General features: G+C 41.1%; 2 protein-coding genes across 5 annotated transcripts in view; one reads left to right on the forward strand and one right to left on the reverse strand.

Moving 5' to 3' along the window:
* The window catches only part of LOC141443826 (anoctamin-4-like), a 33231-nt gene extending 10469 nt beyond the window's left edge, over positions 1-22762 (forward strand). For all 4 annotated transcript variants that reach the window (XM_074109191.1, XM_074109194.1, XM_074109193.1 and 1 more), the window contains 21 exons: positions 48-215; positions 1991-2098; positions 2483-2617; positions 6108-6284; positions 6662-6813; positions 7812-7914; positions 9652-9759; positions 11331-11536; positions 12606-12772; positions 12960-13036; positions 13836-13976; positions 16457-16621; positions 16869-17012; positions 17604-17773; positions 18256-18395; positions 19162-19321; positions 19408-19453; positions 19913-20018; positions 20447-20622; positions 20959-21139; positions 22523-22762. In XM_074109191.1, coding sequence (XP_073965292.1) covers positions 48-215; positions 1991-2098; positions 2483-2617; positions 6108-6284; positions 6662-6813; positions 7812-7914; positions 9652-9759; positions 11331-11536; positions 12606-12772; positions 12960-13036; positions 13836-13976; positions 16457-16621; positions 16869-17012; positions 17604-17773; positions 18256-18395; positions 19162-19321; positions 19408-19453; positions 19913-20018; positions 20447-20622; positions 20959-21139; positions 22523-22623 — 2931 coding nt within the window. In that variant the 3' untranslated portion in view covers positions 22624-22762. The remainder of the gene's footprint in view (positions 1-47; positions 216-1990; positions 2099-2482; positions 2618-6107; positions 6285-6661; positions 6814-7811; positions 7915-9651; positions 9760-11330; positions 11537-12605; positions 12773-12959; positions 13037-13835; positions 13977-16456; positions 16622-16868; positions 17013-17603; positions 17774-18255; positions 18396-19161; positions 19322-19407; positions 19454-19912; positions 20019-20446; positions 20623-20958; positions 21140-22522) is intronic.
* Positions 8277-9073, reverse strand: LOC141443693 (uncharacterized). Its single transcript, XM_074109043.1, has one exon. It carries the CDS (start codon positions 9071-9073, stop codon positions 8411-8413), a length of 663 nt encoding a protein of 220 aa, XP_073965144.1. The 3' UTR covers positions 8277-8410.
* Positions 22763-23428: the final 666 nt, after the last annotated feature.

Raw genomic sequence — 23428 nt, forward strand, 5'->3', positions numbered from 1 at the left:
AGCCAATCTAAGACGCTGACCTTGACCCTGTTATAAATCATTCGCAGATCCCTCTCCGCGAAGACCTCAAGTCCATGGACTCGGCGAGCTCTGAGGAGCGGCACCCGCGCATGGGATGGCGGTTCGTCAAGAATGTGACCACAGCTGCTGGCGCCTTCTCGCCAAAATCCAAGGGCACACCGACGGCTTTACCTGGAACTCCTATACCAGTGCAGGTATACCCTTGTGGGGGAAGCTCCAATAGAGAGATCTCCAGGTAGATGTTATGCCTAGCGACCGAAGTCCGAAGGAAGAGCGTCGCAAGTTGTATACATGCGTCCGAGGCAGGTCCGAGGTTAGAAACTTCGATAACGCCACGTACGACTCTTTCGGAGATTTTATAGTTACTCACTAGATGGCGTTAGGAGTTGTTATAACCTCTTAGAGCTGTTTCCCTCTTGTCGGATGTCGGGTCCGGATTTGAATCGGATGTTCCAGTGGCAGAAGCTGCGAAACGGATCTGACACCCGACTAATGGGAACGGGCTCTAAGAGCGTTTTCACCGCTAGTTCTTTGTTGTGTCTCTTATCCAACGGGACCACAGCTGGCGCCTTCTCACCTAAGAGCAAGGGCACTTCGACGGCTTTACCAGACTTCTCTACTAGTACAGGTATATTATATTAGACTCGTTTCATCACTCTCTGTTAAGTTTCTCTATGAGCGACATTATTGGAACGATAGAGAGCATCTATCCAAGAGAAAGAGCACTCCGACGACACTTCCTGGAACTCCTCTACCAGTTCAGGTATACACTCTTAGGGCCTGTTTAACCGCTAGCTCTTTGTTAAGTGTCTGTTAGTTTTGATATAGATATCCAATGGACCACAGCCGCTGGCGCCTTCTCGCTTAAGAGCAAATGCACACCGACGGCGCTACCTGAGACTGCTCTTCAGTTCAGATATACTCATTTAGAACTTGTTTCACCACTCTCTGTTAAGTTTCTCTTATTACGAGTGACAGATATCCAATGTGATCGCATGGCTGTTAGGAGCGTTCTCGACTAAGAGCAAGAGTAGAGGTGAGACGTATTTACTGGAATAGGTTTTTGGAATAGGTTTTGGCTTGGACGCGTGAGTACGCGTTCCCGCCCGCGATTCTTTTAGCGTACGAGTATTTAGGAGTACGGCGGCTGACAGCGTTCCGCCAACTTGAAAACAAGCTGTTATGTACGTATTGAATTGATAAATTTATAAAAATTGCTGACAGTCCTAATGCTGTATAAAGTATGTAGGGAAGTTTTTAGTCGGTATTTAATATAAGTTAAAATTAAAAAAATATGAAGTGTGAAGACTGAACTATGATGCGGAATTCAGTAGTTCGATATTCGTAAAACTACTAAAACTAGTACGGTTTATAAGCAAACCCGGGAGCGCATTTACGGGAATCATTTTGTTTACGCAATGAGTTAAGTACCTACTCGTAGATACTCGTGGACCTAGTCTTTGGATCTAGTCTTTTTGTGGACGCGTACTCGCAAGACTCAGTCCGCGTTTTGCCTAGTACGTCTCACCTCTAAGCAAGAGCATGCCAACGGCATTGCTTGGGACACCTCTACCAGTTCTAGTGTAAACTTCAAAAACTTACATAACGGCTTATCTGAGTTAGTGTACAATACAACACAATACAAAGACTCTTTATTGTACACCAGAAATAGTAAGCGATACAGAAAACAGATACACAGAGAGAAAATTGCAAGGTAAGCAATAGTCGGCCTTATCGCTTAAGAGCGATCTCTTCCAGGCAACCTTTTTTACAGAAAGAGGGAAGGACTAGTTTACAACAGGTGGTCCTATCGTATACAGCAGGTGTAGGTACACCTACTGTATAGTAGGAGAAACAATGAGTGAGCTCAGTGGCAGATAAATCTAGATCTAGTTTCGCTCGCTGATATATTTGAATGTGTATTTTTATTGTCTTTTTAAATGAATTAAAAAAACTTCTCTGTCAACAGTCAAAACCGGACAGCAAGAATTCGGACTACATCAAGGATCACAGGAAGTCGTCGCTCCCTTTCTATCCGAACGAGAAGGACGAAAATGTTGGAGAGACCAGCCCTGAGGTCAGTTAAGTTCAGAAGCCGAATTGTCGAACGCGCGGATGGTGGCAATCGCATTCGCCTTCTCTTTCTACCCCCATCTTAAACCGTGTGAGAGAAAGAAATGGTGAAAACGATTGTGATTCCAAGTGTGTTAGACAATAAGGCAAAGTCTCCTAAGATAGCAGTCGTATTTAATATAGCGTTGAATGACGTCACTCACAAGGCTTAGGCTGTAATTCCCGCGCGAGCTCAGTGCGAATTAGGAACCTCACACACGATGCGTATCTCTTAGAGGAAGGGTTACGAATCAGCCCGAAACATGTCGAGCTAAACTCGATGAACGTGACTTATCCGGTACAATGTCGTTGAATATAAGTTAAAAAGACCTTTAAATCACCCCCCCAGGGTCTAGATCCTGAATCCCTGATGTTCCGTGATGGCCGCCGCCGCATTGACATGGTGTTGGCTTTCGAAGAAGAAGACTACGGCGTCATGACAGAAGCTGAAGCCAGGAGGAGGGATTGCAGACGGTCTTTTCAGGTACACTTGTATTTCATCACCATCCCAGCCGGTATTGTCCCACTGCTGGCACAGGCATCCTCTCAGGATGAGAGGGCTTGGGCCGTAGTTGCCACGCGGGCCCAGTGCGGATTGGGAACTTCACACACACCATTGAATTGCTTCGCAGGTTGTGCAGGTTTCCTCAATGTTTTCCTTCAACCGTAAAGAAAGTGGTAAATTTCAAATGTAATTAAAATAAATACTACTTATTTTTTATTTATTAATTTAATAAATACTACTATCCAAACTATCCCAAAAAAGAGGAAACCTTTGAAACCATGGATTACAGAGAGTGTAGTTAGATCAATACAGAAAAGAAATAAATTGCAACGTAACATGACCCGGCAACCAAATGACTTGTTTTTAAGAAATGAGTATTGTAAATATAGAAATATATGCAACAAATTAATAAAGGCACTTAAAATGGAATACTACAAGTCTCAACTCCAAAAATATTACAGAGATACAAAAAATACGTGGAAGGTCATCAAAGACGTTTGTAATCTAAATGCTAATAAAAGTCATGCTGAGGAACTGCTGGAGATAGGTCAAAACGAGAAGGATTCTCTAAATATAGTCAATGGGTACTTCACCTCAATTGGGAAAACCCTTGCAGACGCCACCCTTAGGAACATAAACACCTCGGTGACACAACTTGCCTCTAAAAGATCTGTGATGTCTAGCGCAGCCCCTTCCTCCTTTTTTCTATATCCCACTGATACTGCGGAGGTATCTACAACTATATTATCACTCAAGTCTGGCAGTGCGCCAGGTGAAGATGGTATTACATCTGATATGCTAAAATTATGTAAAGAGTCTATAACAGCTCCGTTAGCTCACCTATGTAACCTATGCTTCTCAACAGGAGTTTTCCCTGATCTTTTTAAGCGAGCTAAAGTTACGCCAGTATTCAAAAACGGGAGCAAAAAACTACCCAGCAACTACAGACCCATAGCGTTGATATCAGCATTATCTAAAATAATTGAAAAACTTGTGAATAAACGACTGATAAGCTATCTGGAGAAGAACACCCTCTTAAGTAGCAATCAATACGGTTTCAGAGCTAAAACATCGACTGAAGATGCAGTTCTTCATCTCACAACTAACATCATAGAGTATTTGGATGTGGGGATGAAATGTTTGGGGGTGTTTCTCGACCTACAGAAGGCATTTGATACCGTTTCAATGCCAATATTGTTGGCTCGACTGGAAAATATTGGAGTAAGGGGAGTTGCATTAAAATTCTTTACAGACTACCTAACAGGTAGATTGCAGTGTACTTGCGTTAATAAAACTAATAGCGAATGGTATCCTGTAGAATATGGCGTTCCGCAGGGTAGTACGCTGGCCCCCACCCTTTTTCTAATCTACGTGAACGATCTTTGTAAGAAGAACATTGTGGGTTGTGAAACAATTATGTTTGCAGACGACACTGTTTTACTGTTTCATGATAGGAGTTGGGACGGAGTACGTACGCTTGCAGAAAACGGCCTTAAAACGGTTACCACTTGGCTGGAAGACTCGTTGCTTTCCCTTAACGTTCAAAAAACGAATTACATTTGTTTCAGTAAAACTACAGCCACTAAACCTGGAGATGATTACAAAGTAAAAATACACACGTATCCATGCAACAGAGGCATCGCTGTAAACTGCAATTGTACTCTTCTAACGCGCACTGATCATCTCAAATACCTAGGTGTACAGATCGATGATCACCTCAACTGGCGCCATCACATTCACCTAGTGGCTTCAAGAGTGCGTAAACTGATATATGCCTTCAGAAATCTAAGAGATGTGGTAGATAAGCCTCTGTTAATTCAAACTTATAAAGCACTGGGGGAGTGCATCATCAACTATTGCATCGGTGCATGGGGCAGTGCTGCCAAGACGCATATGATTGAGCTTGAAAGGGCTCAACGAGCCCTCTTGAAGGTCATGCTGCGCCTTCCTTTTTGCTATCCCACTACCCAACTTTACAGCTTATCTATGGTGCCCTCGGTTCGCAAGTTATATATTTTGCACTGCCTGAAAAGATATCACAGAAAAGTTGTACCTGGATTACCGGTAAAAAATAAACGCATTGATCGATGTCCGCTTCCTAAATGTAAAACAAAATTTGCGCAGCGCCATATCAATTATAGTGCCCCTTTGGTCTACAATAAAATTAAAAAAGAAATAACGGCTATTAAGTCATTTTCTAATCATGGCTTTAAGAAGACTGTATGGATATGGTTAAGTAAGATGGATTATGATGAGACTGAAAACCTCCTATCTAGGAGCCTTTCTGCGCCCTGAATTTAGCACACTCACACACACACACACACACACACACACACACACACACACACGCACGCACACACACGCACATACACACACACACACACACACACACACGAACACACACACACGCACGCACGCACACACACGCGCACGCACGCAATATGATGTACGTACAAGTGGTGGTGATGGTTATTTTGTCCTAATGGTCTTCTTTTTTTTTTCCAAATTGATAGTCTGTTTGTTCTTAACAATGAATCTATGTTCATGATAATGGTATCTACTGGAGACTGTAACACAGTGAAAACTACCACAGTCTCCAGGGTTCATATTATAATTATACATGTGTTTTGAACAATAAAGATTTATTATTATTATTATTATTATTAATTTCGCACATGAATTTCGAAAAGCTCAGTTATCGTAGACAATCTTAGCATTATTCTGGTCAGGCCCTATCTACGAAGTGCATAATTCGAACTCCGTATCTTGCTGTCCCGCTTACGCTAATATTATTCAATACGAGAGTAAGAGGGACGGTACGATACGAACTTTCGAATGGTGACCGACCATCTCTTTCATGCTTACCAACCATAACGAACTTGGGAAACTTGAAAACCTCCGACATTGACATTTCAAATTGCAATATTAATATCTCAAAAAAAGTTACTTAAACCCATTTTTAAACCCTGACACAAAAAGAGGGGTGTTATAAGTTTGACCGCTATGTGTGTCTGTCTGTGACACAGTAGCGCCTAAACGAGTGGACCGATTTGAACGCGTGTTTTTTTTATTTGAAAGCAGGTTTTGAATAATAAAATAACTACTGCATGGAAACTCGCTTTTATGTAAAGAAAACCGCATCGAAATTGTCCATCCGTTTAAAAACTACGACGTCACAGACATACATACAGATATTGCCGTCAAACTTAACACCTCATTTTGCATCGGGGGTTTTAAAATAAATAAAACTTGCATCGTCTTTACATACGGTATACATGAGTGGCTACATGATCACTGCTTCTATAATATTAAGGATTTTTTGAATTTTAAATCATAATCATTGTAATATTAAATTTGCATGTTGATTTTGTATATCGACTGAATACTGTTCCTGATGATATCCACTTGTAAGACCTTATGCAACGTATTCCAGCAAATAAATATATTTCATTACGTTCTAACTTCGCAGGAGAATCTAATAAAAGAGGGCCTAGAATTGGAGATGGAGAACAAATGCCTCTCGTTCGACGGGAAGACCTGGTTCATCAAGATCCATATACCCTGGAAGACGGAGATGCGGCTAGCAGAGGTCATTGGGATGAAACTACCTACTAAGCGGTTCATTACTATCTCTGTGAGAGCATGGGTAAGTTGTTATATATTTAGTAGTAGTAGTTATATGTTTAGTAGTTCCGTAGTCAACTAGGAACCCTTATAAACCCCTTTACAGAAAAATAGGGCACCTATGGTTTTTCAGATTTTTAGGCATTTAAGCTTTCATGCACATAAAATACAAAAACCATAGGTGCCTGTTTTTTTGCAAGGGGGTTCAGTTTCGCCATGTCTGTCCGTTTGTCTGTCTGTCCGTCCGCGGCTAAGCTCAAAGACGACAATCTTTCTTTCTCTTTTTCTTTCTTTCTTGTTTTCTTTCTCTCTGACTTTTTTCTTTCTATCTTTAACATCTTCATTTTTCTATATATATTTTTAATAATTTACGTACTAGCTCTACTTCCTCGTCTTCAGAGTGACGAGAAACAAGCAGAGCGGGATAAAAAATGGCATTCAAAATGGCGGCGGCGCTGGAAACAGCTGTACGAGTATGAACACAGCCGCATAGAGTCAGAACCCTCTTTCTACGCAGCCACTGAACAGCGCGGCGTTAAACGGGAAGAACAGTAAGTTACTCTATTTTTAACCCCCGGTGCAAAAAGAGGGTGTTATAAATTTGACCGCTGTGTCAGTGTGTCTGTCTGTGGCACCGTAGCTCCTAAACGGGTGGACCAATTTTAATGCGGTTTTTCTTATTTGAAAGCAGGTTTCCTAGCGATGGTTCTTAGACATGTTTTATCAAAATCGGTTCAGCCGTTTTTGAGATATTGAACTTTGAAGCGACAAAGTCGGGGTTCTCCAACTTTTTGTTGGTTAGCTTATTTAGGTAACTTTCGAATAATATTTTCGAGTGAAGCGATTTCAAAGCCAGACAGTAAAGTGCGTGTGATTTCTATCATCATCATCATTATCGTCATCATCATCATCATCATCATCATCAGCTTATAGCAGTCTACTGCTGAACATGCCTTCCCCAATGAGTACCATTGTAGAGATGGTGCGTATTTTCGTTACCAGGTTTAGATACCAGGTATTTCCTTGCAAGTATGTCAACCAGGTACCGTCCCGATTTATTTGCAAGACTTGAAAGTATTTTTCCAATAAAGCATACTGTCCCTTCAATGTAAGTACTACTTCGTCGAAGTCGAAAATTCTATCTTATATTCATACACATAAGGTTACAGATTGTGCTTATACGTGAAATAAAATACTTTCAAAGTATTTTACGTCTTGATTGGAATATTTTGAATCTTATCTGTATAACAAAACAACAAGGTTTAATTTAAATTTGCAAGGAAGCAAGTATTCGTTGCGTTGGACAGAAAATACTTTGAAAGTATTTTGATACTTTTTTCTGCACCTGGTATGAGAAGGTGGACGTATTTTTAAGCCCTGGTACGCGATTTAGCAAGTATAACCCATCCATATACCATGGCGCACTGTCCTCGGCCAGGCGCATCCAGCTTCTACCAGCAGCCTTACGCAGATCGTCACTCCACCTGGCATCTATTTTAGAGTTCCGTGATCTCATATATGTTGGATTGAGGATTCTCTTCCATTCCAGGTTCCTGGTAAAAGACAGACACACACAGTTCTCACCAGCGCAGCGGAGTCTACTAGTCATGCAAATACTTCTGAGAGCTAAATATGACAACACAGAAACTAAGGTAGATATCAGTGTATACCCTCGTACCTATTGTAAGCTCCACATAAAACCAGCGTTGCTCTACATTACGTATGGCAACACACGCTGAGTTGAGGCCTTTTTGGTGTACTGTCGGTTCCCAAACGGAACTTAGTCGGAACCCTATTACTCAAACTCCGCTATCCGTCTGTCCGTCCGTCTGTCTTAGGGCCCTATCTCTTGAGCAGTAATAGCTAAGTACTTGTTATTTTCACAGATTATGTATTACGGTGGCCGCTATAACAACAAATACTAAAAACAGATTAAAATAAAAATTTAAGGGGGGCTCCCATACAACAAACGTGGTTTTTGCCGTTTTTTGCTCGATATTAATAATATAATAATAATAATAATAATCATATTTATTCAGACTTTTCAATCCATTTTGTTAGTAATACATAATCACTTATTGACTAATGTTAGTAGCGTTCTATGTTAACTTAACTTAATTTAAAATAATAATAATAATAATGTCAAATTCACATGTCACGTATAAAAGGAGGCACAGGAGCGTGCAACGAATGCCAGTGCCTCATGAAAGGGCCGTCAAGCCGCTCGGCCACCACCGCCAGCAGCCGGTTGCCGCTGTCCCGCGCTCTGCGCGCCATCGAGGCCGCTCGCTTGCGCATCGTAGCGTGGAAGCAGTCCACGCGCGCTTCGGCGAACATGCTCGACGCACTGCAGAACCGGGGCAGCCGCAACAAGGCTCTAAGCGCGTTATTGTATTGAACGCGGAGAGCGCTGTACGCTCTCTTGCTATATTTAACCCACAGGCTGCTCGTATAGAATGTCATGCAATAGGCTCTAAATAATGTAATTTTGACAGTACGAGAACAGCGAGCGAACCTGCGAGCCATCATATTGATTCTTATCGACAACGCTCTCCGCTCTCTGTCTATATCTTCGTCGTCCTTCATGTCCTCGGTAACGATGTGACCCAAGTACTTGAAGCGATTCACCCTTTTTAAAGATTCACCATTCAGTCTGATGGGCGGGACTTTGGATGGACATTTTGTCCCTGATTTAAAAACTAAAAATTCACTTTTAACCGTGTTATATTTTAATCCATGGGCAAAAGCGTACTCCTCACAAATACCCGACAATTTACGGAGACCACCGACTGACGCACTCAGCAATGCCATATCGTCCGCGTAACTGATATTATTAAAACAGACTCCATCCACATGACACCCGACGTGGCAGCTGCTGAGCTAACAACGGCAACAGATAGACGCTTGAAATATTTACATAATATTTAGTTGCATAATCATTTTAAAAAGAAATAATTAAATTAAAATAAAATAAATATTTAACTGGCTCCCGTACAATTTTTTTGCCTTTTTTTGCTATCGTCTAATGTTGTATAAATAATGGTACGGAACCCTTCGTGCGCGAGTCCGACTCGCACTTGGTTATTGTTAGTTTTAGTCTTATTATTGTACGGTGGTGATACTGATGGAACCAAATAAACCTTTCTTTCTTTCTTTCTTATTACCTTGGCAGTAGAGTCGTGTGTAGATAATTTTGAGGACCATAATCGTTCATCCACTTCTGCTGCTGACTGTACTAAGCTCTTTGGTCTTCATTGCGGCGCATTCTTCTTGGCAATGATGGTCTTAAAAATGACGTGTAAAAGTGCCCATTGCGGCCTATTTACTGAATAAATGATTTTAATTTTGAATTTGAATTTGAATTGACTCCTGTCTTCATCGGCTTCTAGATGGGCATACGTCGGCTTCTCAACGACGGGACGTATCTGGCGTGCTTTCCACTTCACGAGGGTCGCTACGACGTGGACATGTCTGACGGGAGCTGCACGGACCGGAGGGTAATTCTTCCAGTATTGACATAAATATGATATTTTTATGGACAAAGAGAAATTAATGATAAACAGTTCAAAAACAAAACATGAAAAATAATACATAATATTTTTTGTTACAAATGTCATTTTCGTTAAAATTGTCTTTGCCGACCTTTGAAAGTGTATCGGCTTCGTTCTGGAGACTACTTGGCGTAGTTGTAAAGGGCCATCAAAAACATAACTGTGAAATGCGAGCTAAGTTAGGTATTAAGAATATGCGACGTACCTATTAAGTTATGTTGTGTAAATAAATGTTTCTCTCTCTCTCTCTCTCTCTATTGACTTCGCTGATTAAATAAGTTTTATTAAAAAAAAATTAATACAATCTTTTTTGTTGACTGTACTTCCGTTGTCATCTAGATACATTTGTATATCAAATTTCAAGTCGATGCTATTAACCATCGAGGAGTTCCGTCCTGCGGAGACGATCCTAGCTGGTCCACCAGAATTTCACTTCCAGATCACCATTAAAGAATTTCTGTCTTGCAAAGGGTAATTTTATTAATATAAATATAGTTTATAAATTGCTTGTATTTGAATTATGTAATTGAGACATGTGTTTTTAAATAATATGCATGCTACCGTGTAGTTAAATAGTTGTCATTATTACGAGTATTCCTATCCACTATCTTATTAAACACTATTTTCTGCAAATAAATGACTTAAGTATGACTTATGAAATCGACGTATTGTCACCGGACTTACATAATTAAGTATCATCATCATCATGTCAGCCGAAAGACGTCCACTGCTGGACATAGGCCTCCCCCAAGGCTCTCCACTCAGACCGGTCTTGTGCTTTCCGCGTCCACCGCGATCCCGCGATCTTAACCAAGTCGTCGCTCCATCTTGTTGGAGGCCTACCGACAGCTCGTCTCCCGGTCCGCGGACGCCATTCGAGAACCTTCTGGCCCCATCGGCCATCCGTCCTGCGAGCAATGTGCCCCGCCCACTGCCACTTTAGTTTCGCAATTCTTCGGGCTATGTCGGTAACCTTAGTTCTACTGCGGATATCATCATTTCTAATTCTATCCCGCAGAGAAACCCCGAGCATAGCCCATAGCATAGCAGTAAATAGCGCAAATAATAGCGGTAATTAAGTATGCCAAAATTTAAGTCAATCAGACCACTGAAAGTCAGTCTAAAATTCTAATACAATAATTAAGTAAGTATGCCAAATTTTAAGTCAAACAGACCACTGAAAGTCAGTCTAAAATTCTAAAAATTCATTTGGAGATTCGCGCTGTCATCGTTCATCCACCATTACCTCTCATATTTCGTTTTCTAGATTTTTTTTACCGTACAACGGCAAAACTACTAGACACTGGCAAAATTGTCCTCCAATGGACAGAGCCATATTTTTTTAAAGAAACAATAACAAAAACAACAATAAATTCATTTGCAAGATTTGACCCGTACATAAATACACACATACAGACATTGCAAGTTAAATAAAACTTGTAAAATTGACTTCAATGATGAAAATTATGATGAGAATGATAATGCTGATGATGATGATGATAATAATGATGTTCCAGCTCCTCTACCTAGAATGGGCGCGGCCTTCCAAATGGTACAAGAAGCAGCCCCTCTGGCTCGTCCGGAGGTACTTCGGGGACAAGATCGGGTTGTACTTCTGTTGGCTCGGCTTTTACACGAAGATGCTGTATGCGCCAGCGGTCGTTGGGACGCTCTGCTTCCTCTACGGGTTAGCCAGCATGGGGTCTTTGGACAACATACCCAGGTTAGCCAACAATACAATACAATATAATACAATGACTCTTTATTGAACATACAACCTAAACAGTACAGAAAACACAGATATATAAGTAGAGTTCCAAGATAAGCAAGAATTCGTATTTGAATGTGGCAGTTCGGAAGCAGAGGCAATCAAAAGAAACTATAAGATGAAAGTTTTGAATTGATAGAGGTTTTATATATCAAACAATATAGGTAGGTAGTTTGCAGGTGGTAGGACCTTGTGCAAGGTCCGCCCGGATTGCTACCACCATCTTGCTCGCTAATCGTGCCGTGAAGCAGCAGTGCTTGCACTGTTGTGTTTCGGCGTGGAGAGTAAGACAGCCGGTGAAAATACTGGCACTTTAGGTATTACATCTTAGGCCTCTAGGTTAGCAACGTATCTGCAATATCCCTGCTGATTCCAAAGTTTCTCCGAGCGTGGCATAAAACGTTCAATAAAAAAACAGTCTGTCTGTCTGTGCGTCCGTCCGCGGCTTTGCTCAGGGACTGTCATTGCAAGAAAGCTGTAATTTTGCATGGATGTATATGTAAACTATGCCGACAAAATGGTACAATAAAAAATTAAAATAAATTATTTTTTTAGGGTACCTCCCATAGACGTAAAGTGGGGGTGTTTTCTCATCCAACCCTGTAGTGTGGGGTATCGTTGGATAGGTCTTTTAAAATCATAGGGGTTTGCTAAGACGGTACGGTAAAGAGCAAAATTTCATTAAAATCGAGCGTCCCCTTCCTTCTCTAAAATGTAACCGGTGGGTGGAAAAAATTAAAAAGTTTAGGATGGTAGCAAGTATAAGTTTGATAATTTCAAGGAAAACTATAACGGCTAAGTTTATTTGAGAATTATTAGTAGTTTTACTCTTAAATAGCAGCCCAAGGTATAAAATATACCTAAACTTGGAAGATTCCGTATAAAATACGCAATCCTTAGAAAAATATTACTTAATTTTTTCGTTATGGCTACGGAACCCTAATTTGGGCGTGTCCGACACGCTCTTGGCCGGTTTTTGTTTTTCCTAATCCTCTTATTTTCTTTCTTCTTTTCTCATTTCCAGCAAAGAGATCTGCGACGCATCAGGGCCGGGCAATACTACCCTCTGCCCTCTCTGCGACAAGGCGTGCCAGTACCAGAGACTCTCCGACTCTTGCCTGTTCGCCAAGCTGTCTTACCTCTTCGACAACCCTGCTACTGTGTTCTTCGCTATATTTATGTCGTTTTGGGGTGAGTTTCATCGTAGATAGCATAATGTAATAGGTATGTACCATTATTTCTAAAATGTACGACGTCTACGACTGACTTAGCTAAACTTGCCATATGTGTGATCGATTCTGAACGAAAAAATAATATTACATTTCTTTCTTGCCCATGACAGTATCTTCACTATGTACCTATTTATCTCTTTCCGTAGCAACAACATTCCTGGAGTTGTGGAAGCGGAAGCAATCCATCCTGAGGTGGGAGTGGGACTTGGGCGGTGTTGATCAGGTACTGGATCCAAACCTAAGTCATTCTGTAACGTTACTCTTTCATAGCTATAGATATAGATAATAGATGTCGTATGTTCTTTTCTTCTTAATAATTTTCAGAATTACCTAAAGGACTTGGCACCTTAAGTCCATCACCATGCAATTCTCAAACTCGATATTGCTTCCCATTTTAACTTTTATATTATTGATGGGTTTGGATGCAAATCATAATTAATACCCAACAAAGCTAGTTGATTATAATATAATCCTACCGCTGACACTTACTTACTGCCCGCGATTTTGTCTGCAAAAAAAACCCGTGGAAGTTCCCAAAAGTAACCATGACCATCTTCACTGACGATATTTGATATTTCGAGATTTTATCCCGATCCCGTGAGAATTACGGGATAAAAAGTAGTTTATGTGTTATTTTAGATGTCCAGCTATCAACATACCAAATTTCATCAAAATCCATCCAGAAGTTTTTGCTTAAAGAAGTAATAAAACAGCCACCCATCCGTCGGGTCATGTCACTGAGCTCTCACGAGATGTATTAGGGAAAATTACAAAATTAAACGGCTGAAATCATGATTATAAGGCGAGGCGGTGCGGGGGGCGCCACCGTCGTGAACGCTAAGTGCGCCTTTGAAAAATATCTTCCGTAAAGATCGAAACTAGTCGGAACATTCCAGATTTATAGTGGTGGGGTTAACCGTTTAATTTTGTAGATTTCGGACTTGTAAAATTAGTGGACTATTATTTATTAAACCTTATGATAATAAGACCAATAAATTAATCACTGAACATCTCAATTCCAGGATGAAGACCCTCGTCCAGAGTTCGAGGCGTCGGTGAAGACATTCCGGACAAATCCGGTGACCCGGGAGAAGGAGCCCTACTTGCCAGGCTGGCAGAAGACCATGCGCTACGTGGCCACCAGCTCGGCGGTGCTGTTCATGGTAAATATAATGTTCATTTATGTTCATTACCCCAATAGCTGGCATTCTACTGCAGTTCGTTTCTTGTAGAAACTTTTCCCCTTATCATAATAAAAAAAACCGGCCAAGAGCGTGTCGGACACGCCCAAGATAGGGTTCCGTAGCCATTACGAAAAAATTAAGTAATATTTTTCTAAGGATTTCGTGTTTTATACGGAATCTTCCAAGTTTAGGTACATTTTATACCTTAGGCTGCTATTTACTCTTAAACTACTAATAATTCTCAAGCAAACTTAGCCGTTATAGTTTTCCTTGATTCTCCAGATGTCCTATTCCTCGAATGTCCAATTCCCCGAATGTCCTATTTGACGACCGGATGGCCACGTGGTTAGAGAACCTGACTACGAAGCTTGAGGTTCCGGGTTCGATTACCGGCCGGGGCAGATATTTGTATGAATAATGTTTGTTCTCGGGTCTTAGATTTTCAATAATATGTATTTAAGTATGTATTTATCTATATAAGTATGTTTATCCGTTGCCTAGTATCCATAGTACAAGCTTTGCTTAGTTTGGGACTACGTCAATTGATGTCAAGTGTCCCATCATATTTATTTCGTTTTATGTTTTTGAAATAATCATGTATGTTAGGAAGAACATATGTGATTTTCCCACTAACGTCGATAAGCCAAAGGCTACTAGAAACACAGGGAAGCTTAAAGTGCCATCTTACAGACTGGCTAAAACCAAAAAGTCTTTTCTGGGAAATTGCATACGTTTTTATAATAAAATAAAAAATATTATAAATGAAACGGATACAAAATTCAGATCCATTGTCAAGAAGACATTAATATCAAAGGCGTATTATAAAGTTAATGATTATATCATGGACATGGATATTTGGAAATAATTCCGATCCGCATTAGCGATCCCTTCAAATAGAGAACCTACTGTGTTAAAAATAAAGTTGTGTTAAATACTTGTGATGTATACATATCAATTAATAATATTGTAAATCTGTTTTAAAAAAAAATATATACCTCGTTGAGTTTCTTGCCGGATTCTTCTCAGCAGAGGTTTTTCCGAACCGGTGGTAGATTTTTTTTGACATTCATAAGTGCTTGTTATAGCCTAAATTGAATAAAGATATTTTGACTTTGACTTTGACTTTGATTTATTATTTATTTATTTCGTCCATGTTTTTCTATGGCGTTGTGTCCTAATCCTAACTAACTTACACATGCCTGTGTACTTAAGCAGCATTGTTTCATAGTTTCGTTGGCATTACGCCAGTTTTAAGAATCATATATCATCCTCTGACAGGCGCCGATGGAGATAGCTATTTCAGAACTCGCAAATATTGACATGAGTTCCGAAGCGCGAGTAAAGTGTTGTGGTGCCATTGACCTGGGATCCATATAGATCTGAATATTGCTAGATAACATTTTAATTGAAATGCTGAACTCCATTTGGGACATGAGTTTTTCTGCCAAGTTTCTTGCGGCGCATTCTTCTTGGCAATGATGGTCTTTCCGAAAGCGCTGGTAGTTTAAAAAATGACGTGTAAAAGTGCCCATTGCGGCCTATTTACTGAATAAATGATTTTGATTTTTTGAGTTGTCTGCTATGTTGTCCTTGACAATGAGAGAGTCTCAAGGTAGTTTCATCAACTTTAATGTTCAAAATGTCAAGTCTTACCTAAGATTTACCTAAAATGAGCGATTGACAGCGGCAGATAAACTCTGTTGAGTTTTCGCCCGCTGATATGAAATTTTCTTCTGTAAAATTATTATGGTTTATAATTAAATTAAGAAATAAATAAAAAACAAAAGAAACACAGAGGATAATTTCGGGTCCGTCTGTCACCATTTTGAAATATTATATGTCCTATAGCACTCCGACAGTATTGGCGAATCTAAACCTCTTATTTCCTTTAATAGACAACCTGATATGATAGCCCCTTGTGGTTCGAGAACCTGACTACGAAGCTTGAGGTTCCGGGTTCGATCCCCGGCCGGGCAGAATTGTATGAGTAATACTAGTGTTTGATCTCGAGTCTTGGGCGTTAAATATGTATTTAAGTATATATTATAAGTATGTTTGTCCGTTGCTTTAGTGCCTACCCATAATAACAGCTTTACTTAGTTTGGGACTAGGTCAATTGGTGTAAATTCATCATCATCATTCCAGCCTATATACGTCCCACTGCTGGGCACAGGCTCCTCTCAGAATGAGAGGGCTTGGGCTGCAGTTCCCACGCGGGCCCAGTGCGGATTCACACACACCATTGAATTGCTTTGCAGGTATGTGCGGGTTTCCCCACGATGTTTTCCTTCACCGCAAAGCTCGTGGTAAATTCTAAATGTAATTCCGCACATGAATTTCGAAAAACTCAGAGGTGCGAGCAGGGTTTGAACCCACGATCCTCTGCTTGAGAGGCCATAGGTCAAACCACTCGGCCACCACGGCTATGGTGTAAATTGTCCCATGATATTTGTTTCCAGATCACCATAGTAATGGGGGCCGTGCTCGGCACCATAATCTACCGCATCTCCATGGTCTCCGTCATCTACGGTGGCAGCGGCTTCTTCCTCAAGAAGCACGCCAAGATCTTCACCGCCATGACGGCGGCTGTGATCAACTTGATCATCATCATGATACTCACTAGGGTAACTAAAAAAAAGTTTGTTTAAAATTTCATTTTTAATACAAGCTTTTTTGCTGACTGCACTTTTTGTTGACTGTACTTGCATCGTCAAATAAATAAACAGTGCTTAGTTAAATTAAAAAAAACTTAAACTAAACATAAACCAGACCTCATTTTCAGAGCAACACAATCGTTCCCCATGCTAGGTAGCAGATGTTATATAGACCAACATTGGTCCTCTGACTTTAAATTGTGATATTCTATTTCAGATTTACGCTAAAGTGGCGGTTACTCTAACAAACATGGAGAACCCACGGACACAGACTGAATACGAAGACTCCTACACCTTCAAGATATTCTTCTTTGAATTCATGAATTTCTACTCTTCTCTTATATACATCGCTTTCTTCAAGGTAAGTATCCGTCTACTTATTCAAACTCCGCCCGCGTAGAACTCGTTGATCGCTATCCCGTGGGAACTGCGCAATTTTCCGGGATTAAAAACTATCCTACGTCCTTTCCTGGTACTCAAAATATCTGTATACCGAATTTCATCTACATCGTTCAGCGTTTTTTTTAGACGTGATAAGATTAGATTTTTTTATTTTATTTTTATTCGACTGGATGCACGACGAGCAAGTGGGTCTCCTGATGGTAAGAGATCACCACCGCCCGTAAACATCTGCAACACAAGGGGTATTGCAGATGCGTTGCCAACCTAGAGGCCTAAGATAGGATACCTCAAGTGCCAGTAATTTCACCAGCTGTCTTACTCTCCACGCCGAAACACAACAGTGCAAGCACTGTGCTTCACGGCAGGATTAGCGAGCGAGATGGTGGTAGCAATCCGGGCGGACCTTGCACAAGGTCCTACCACCTGCAAAACAACAAGGTAACAAATAAACTAACAAATACATTATAATATTAGTGGGATTGATATGGACGCGATTGCGGAAGATAAGAAACGCCTGAGTCAATAATTTACTCATCTCTGTGTTTCCCAGGGCCGCTTCTATGACTACCCGGGTGACGACCAGGCGCGAAAGTCAGAGTTCTTCAAACTGAAGGGTGATATCTGCGACCCTGCCGGCTGCCTCTCTGAGCTCTGCATCCAACTGGCTATCATTATGATAGGGAAGCAGTGCGCCAACAATTTCCTTGAACTGGGATACCCGTATGTACTTTTCACACCCTTTAATGTGGTTCACATCTTTACATGCACAAGACATCTGTCACTTGTCGCGAGAGAGAGAATTGCACAAGTTCCATACACAGTGTAAAATACATTCTTTTGGTGTTACGAACTGTTTATATCCCAAAATTATGGCCGCCCACAATGCCAATTTTTGATATCATGGCTCGGAAAACACCACCCTAAAGTGTTGAGTAATTGAGTTGAGTTTGAAATACGAGTAGTTATTACTCTACCTACCTACCTAGTTTTGTAGCATTGCACGGATTTTCTCGCTTTCTGAGATGGTATTACGAGCGATGTGCTTTCAAGACTCGGCCACCTGAGCACCTTTAGAAAACGTTTAAAATCGGTGCTAAATACTTACGAAATCAGCTTTGATCCAGTGACAGCCTATTGACTTCACATATCCTCGAAAGCTTCCAGAAAGTTCCCAACTTAAAACCAGACAACTATACTTTCAGAAAGTTCCACAACTGGTGGCGCCAGCGCTCGCACCGCGCCGTGACCCGCGACCCGAATAAGCCTCATATGGCTTGGGAACAGGATTACCACCTTCAGGATCCAGGACGCCTGGCACTGTTCGACGAGTACCTCGAAATGAGTGAGTGTTCTAGAAGATTGTTCTGGATGGTTCCATCTAGCAAGCCCCATATAACGTAAGGACAATACTAATGTAGGTGATTGGTGTCGCTTAAGGAGTTCTCAAAAGTACAGTTTTGTTTGTGTTCTAATAAGAACAGTTTGTTTTCTTCGCGATGCAGTAGTTCTTCATTTCCAAGTCTAGAAGAGTCTTCTTCATCGTGCTTCAGATAGCGAAGCGCAGAAGAGACACGCTGCATCTTAGCTACGATAATATGTTCACTCCTCGACGGCTGCGATAGTCGACCTTATGGTTACATTCTCTTTGGAATGGCTTGTTTCTCCTTAAACGACGTTAATCAACTACACTACTATCTACAAGACTCGGGATGCCTTGCGCTCTTCGACGACCACCTCTTGTGTGAGTGCTCTAGGAGGTTCTAGATTGTTCCGGTAGGTTTCATAGTAGACAAGCAGTGATGTGGTGTGGAAGCTGAAATACCAGCTGCAAGTGTGCCTCTCCCTGCAGCTACAATGAACACGGGATTCTAGAGTCATCATCATCATCATATCAGCTGTAGGACGTCCAAGGTTGGACATAGGCCTCCCCCATAGACCTCTAGTTATTTTAATTGACCGTGAACTCGCGGCTATAATCAGGTCATCCGTCCACCTTGTTGGTGGACCTCCTGCGCTGCTCTTGCCGATTCGCAGTATCAATTCGAGGGATGATCATAAATGATGACAATTTGTAATTCGAATTCTAGCCACAACTTTTTTGTCCACAGTTCTCCAATACGGCTTCGTGACCCTATTCGTGGCGGCTTTCCCCTTGGCCCCACTCTTCGCACTGCTGAACAACATCGCAGAAATACGCCTGGACGCGTACAAAATGGTCACACAGGCGCGTCGGCCCCTGGCGGAGCGCGTTGAAGACATCGGTGCTTGGTGAGTCACAATATAAGGAACGAAAGAAAAGAAGAAAGAAAGTAGACATTTATTTATTTTCTAAGTACTTTACCCTCTTGTTTCAGGTATGGCATCTTAAGAGGAATAACTTATGCTGCCGTAGTTTCAAACGTAGGTATAATTTATGTTTAGCTAGCTTGTTGCCCGCGACTCCCTCTGCATAGAATTCATTTATCGCTATCCCGCGGTAACTAGTATTATTACAAGCTTTTATTTAGCTTCACCTGTCCCGTTCTCTGATGTTTATGGTTTTCTGTCTGTCTGTAAACAAATCTTGCAAGTTAAAGTCGACCAACTTCCAGTAGTTGGATTGACTTGAAATTTGGAATACTTATGTAAATTGTGTGACAATACAATAATCTGGTATTGACATCCTGATAGTCCGGCCAGGATCGTTTCAACAGGACGGAACTCTTCAACGGATAGTGGCATCGACTTGGAATTTAGTATGAAAATGTATTTTGGGTGACAATATAAGTACAGTTAACAAAAAGTACAGTTAGCAAAAAAAGCTTGTATTAAAAATTTGTCTTTACCAAAAACTTATTATTACTTTTACTCGGCTTTCAGGCATTCGTGATAGCTTATACGAGTGACTTCATACCGCGTATGGTGTACAAATACGTATATTCACCAGACAACACCCTGGCTGGGTACATCGACCACTCACTATCTTGTAAGTAACCATTGAAGTCCACTAATCCTGTGGCCATATCGTCTAACGCTTGGCACTCGCAACCGCATTAACCATCTCTTTTTTACAAGCTTTTATTTAGTTTCACCTGCCTCGTTGTCTGTCTGTCTGTCTGTAGTCAAATCTTACAAGTTAAATTCGACCAACTTTCAGTAGTCGGATTAACTTGAAATTTGGCATACTTATAAAAATTGCGTGACAATACAATAATCTGATAGTGACATCCTGGTAGGCTGCCCAGGATCGTCTCCGCAGGACGGAACTCTTCAACGGTTTATGGCATGGACTTCAAATTTGGTATGCAAATGTAGTTTGGGTGACAATGCAAGTAAAGTCGACAAAAAATTCATTCAGCAAAAAAAGCTTGTATTATAAATGTAATTTTTACCAAAAGCTTATTTTATTTACAGTATTCAACACATCAGACTACCGTGAAGATTGGGGAGCGGATGAGAACGAAGTGGATCCCCCGACTTGCGCGTACCGGGGATACAGGAATCCCCCTGACCATTACGATCCCTACGGCCTCTCCCCCCACTACTGGCACGTGTTCGCCGCTAGGCTCGCTTTTGTCGTGGTTTTTGAGGTAAGATGTGAAGTCAGAGCTGTTTCGTAGCCAATCTAGAGCCTAGTTTAGACCTGCAAGAAAAAACGTGCAAGAAAAAGTACAACCTTATCAGTAAGCCATCATTGTTGTCATCAAGAAAGCTACTGGGGCGTTTATGGGGGAGGTTGGTATTATGGGCGGGTTGGTCGGAGTTAATAACTCCTCAGAGTCTATAAGATTTGAAAGGAGTTGTTACTTAAGGGATCCTCCGTTTAAGGATCTGACTCTTGAATCTTCAGACCTAGATTTACCCATCTCTATTTAGTGCACTCCCTGTCGCCATCTTATATACCATGTCTTCTTTGTCATTGTCAGCACGTAGTTTTCGGACTAACGGGTCTCATGCAGCTGTTCATACCGGACGTACCAACGGAGCTACGGACGCAAATGCAACGGGAGGCGTTACTGGCAAAGGAGGCGAAATATGAGCACGGCCGCCGCCGCCTGTCCACTGAGTACAGGCAACTGATCACGCAGAAGAGCGACAGTGGGCCTGGTGAGTACATCATCGTTATTATTATTAGCGTCATGACCGTCACCACCATCACTAACGGCATCAACATCATCGCTGTCCTCACTATCTTTAATAGCATAAACATTATCACTGTTTTCGATATCATTACTATCACCACCTTCATCGCCCATCTAGTTGTGTCCATTATTATTGTCAGTGGCATAACCGTCGCCACCATCATTGTTTTTTCATTGTTTTCAACATCTTTACTATCAGTATCATCGTATTTGACACCATCGCTATGACTAACTTCATCAACATCATAGCTAATCTCACTATCTTCAACAACAAGATTCGGTCGATTGGAGGGTACGCATTTGGTAGTTTGAGCCGCAGCAGCGCGCCACCAGCACTAGCGCTGCCATCATTACTATCACTAACGGCATCGTCATCATAGCTATCCTTACTATCAGTAACAGCATAAACTTTATCACGGTTTTCAACATCATCACTGTCAGAATCATCATCGCCATCGCCAGAATCACTATCGCTAACAAAATCAACTTCATCATTATCCTCACTATCTTTAACAGCATAGACATTATTATTATTTTCAACATCATCACTATCAGCATCGTCATCACATTCATCGCCACCATTATCACCAGCACTAACTGCATCAACATCATCGCTCTCCTTACTATCTTTAACAGTTAAAACAGTTGTTTTTAATGTAACGTCAATAAAGACCAGGATGTTATTTTTGAGAATACCCACGGGACTTTAGTAAAATGCTCGAATTTCAATACATCTGCTGGTTCTAATGATTTTAGCGTGCGAAGCCGCGGGTAAACACTAGTTGTGACATAAGCTTCGACGAACGGGTGGCCAAGATGTTAGAGAACCTGACTATGAAGCTTGAGGTCCCAGGTTCGATTCCCGGCCGGGGCAGATAGTGGTATGAATAGAAGTAGGTAAGGTACAAATGTTTGTTCTCGGGTCTTGGATGTTTAATATGTATTTAAGTACGTATTTATCTATATTAAGTATGTTTATCCGTTGCCTAGTATCCGTAGTACAAGCTTTGCTTAGTTTGGCACTAGGTCAATTGGTGTCAAGTGTCCCATGATATTTTATTTATTTATTATTTGATATTTTAGCGGAGGATCGTGGGTTCAAACCCCGCTCGCACCTCTGAGTTTTTCGAAATTCATGTGCGGAATTACATTTGAAATTTACCACGAGCTTTACTGTAGGAAAACATAGTGCGGAAACCTGCACAAACCAGCGAAGCGATTTATTGGTGTGTGTGAACTTCCCAATCTGCACTGGGCCCTGGCACTGGGCACTGGGCTGAGAGGTGGCCTGTGCCCAGCAGTGGGACGTATATAGGCTGTGATGATGATTATTCTTTATTGTTTACAGAGCGGCCAGCGCCGTGGATGCGTCGCCACTCCCGCGCATCGGACAGTTTAGACGCGCACGTTGCAGTCGCACAACGGCCAACGACCCCCTCCATACACTGACTTGCAAATAAACTACGGAGTGCAAAATTCGAACTTCGTATCTGGGCGTATTCGTGAACAGATGCCCTTTCTTTTTTTTTATTGGAAAAAATATGGCTTTTCCTACCCAGAATCAAGAGCACAATCGATTACAATAGTTGATGGCGGATTTGCCGCATCATGCGCGCGCGCAGCGCCTCCATGCTACAGCGCGTGTGCGACAGCCGCAACACGCTTCTGCGCGCTGTTGTTGATCGCTGGGACTCGCCAGTGCTGGGGAGGTGGATCGGGCTCCATGCCCATAAATAATAATTATCTGTGTGTTCTGTTTGTTGTTGTTTTCTGCGTCACGTGTATTAATTGTTTACCATTAACACTAGTTTTAAGTTGCACAAACCATACTAACAATAATATGGATCCTTGGTCTGAAATAAATGTATTATTATTATATTATTTTCGAAGGATTGTTTTTATTATTATTATTATTATTAATTATAGTTTAAAAAAAAAGTTCCAAACAAAATTTCAGCTTTCGATTTTTTCATACTCAGTATGGGTGTAACAAAACTGAGTCATAAAACTTTGTATAATAATAATAAAAATCTTTATTCAATAAGACAAAATTGCACAAGAGAGGAATGAACAATTACAAAGAAAAAGAAATAAGTTGAATCCTGACTCACAATCTAGGCAAGGCCCGTATCTTGTAATGTAAGTCAGTGTTCGTCACGTATGCGGGCTAATAGAGTATATCCAAGTAGCTACTAAGTAAACTGAAACATTTTTATTAAGAAAAGGAAAAGGAAAAATTAATAATTAATAAAAT

The sequence above is a fragment of the Choristoneura fumiferana genome, chromosome 28 (assembly GCF_025370935.1).
Source record: "Choristoneura fumiferana chromosome 28, NRCan_CFum_1, whole genome shotgun sequence".
Lineage (NCBI taxonomy): Eukaryota > Metazoa > Arthropoda > Insecta > Lepidoptera > Tortricidae > Choristoneura > Choristoneura fumiferana.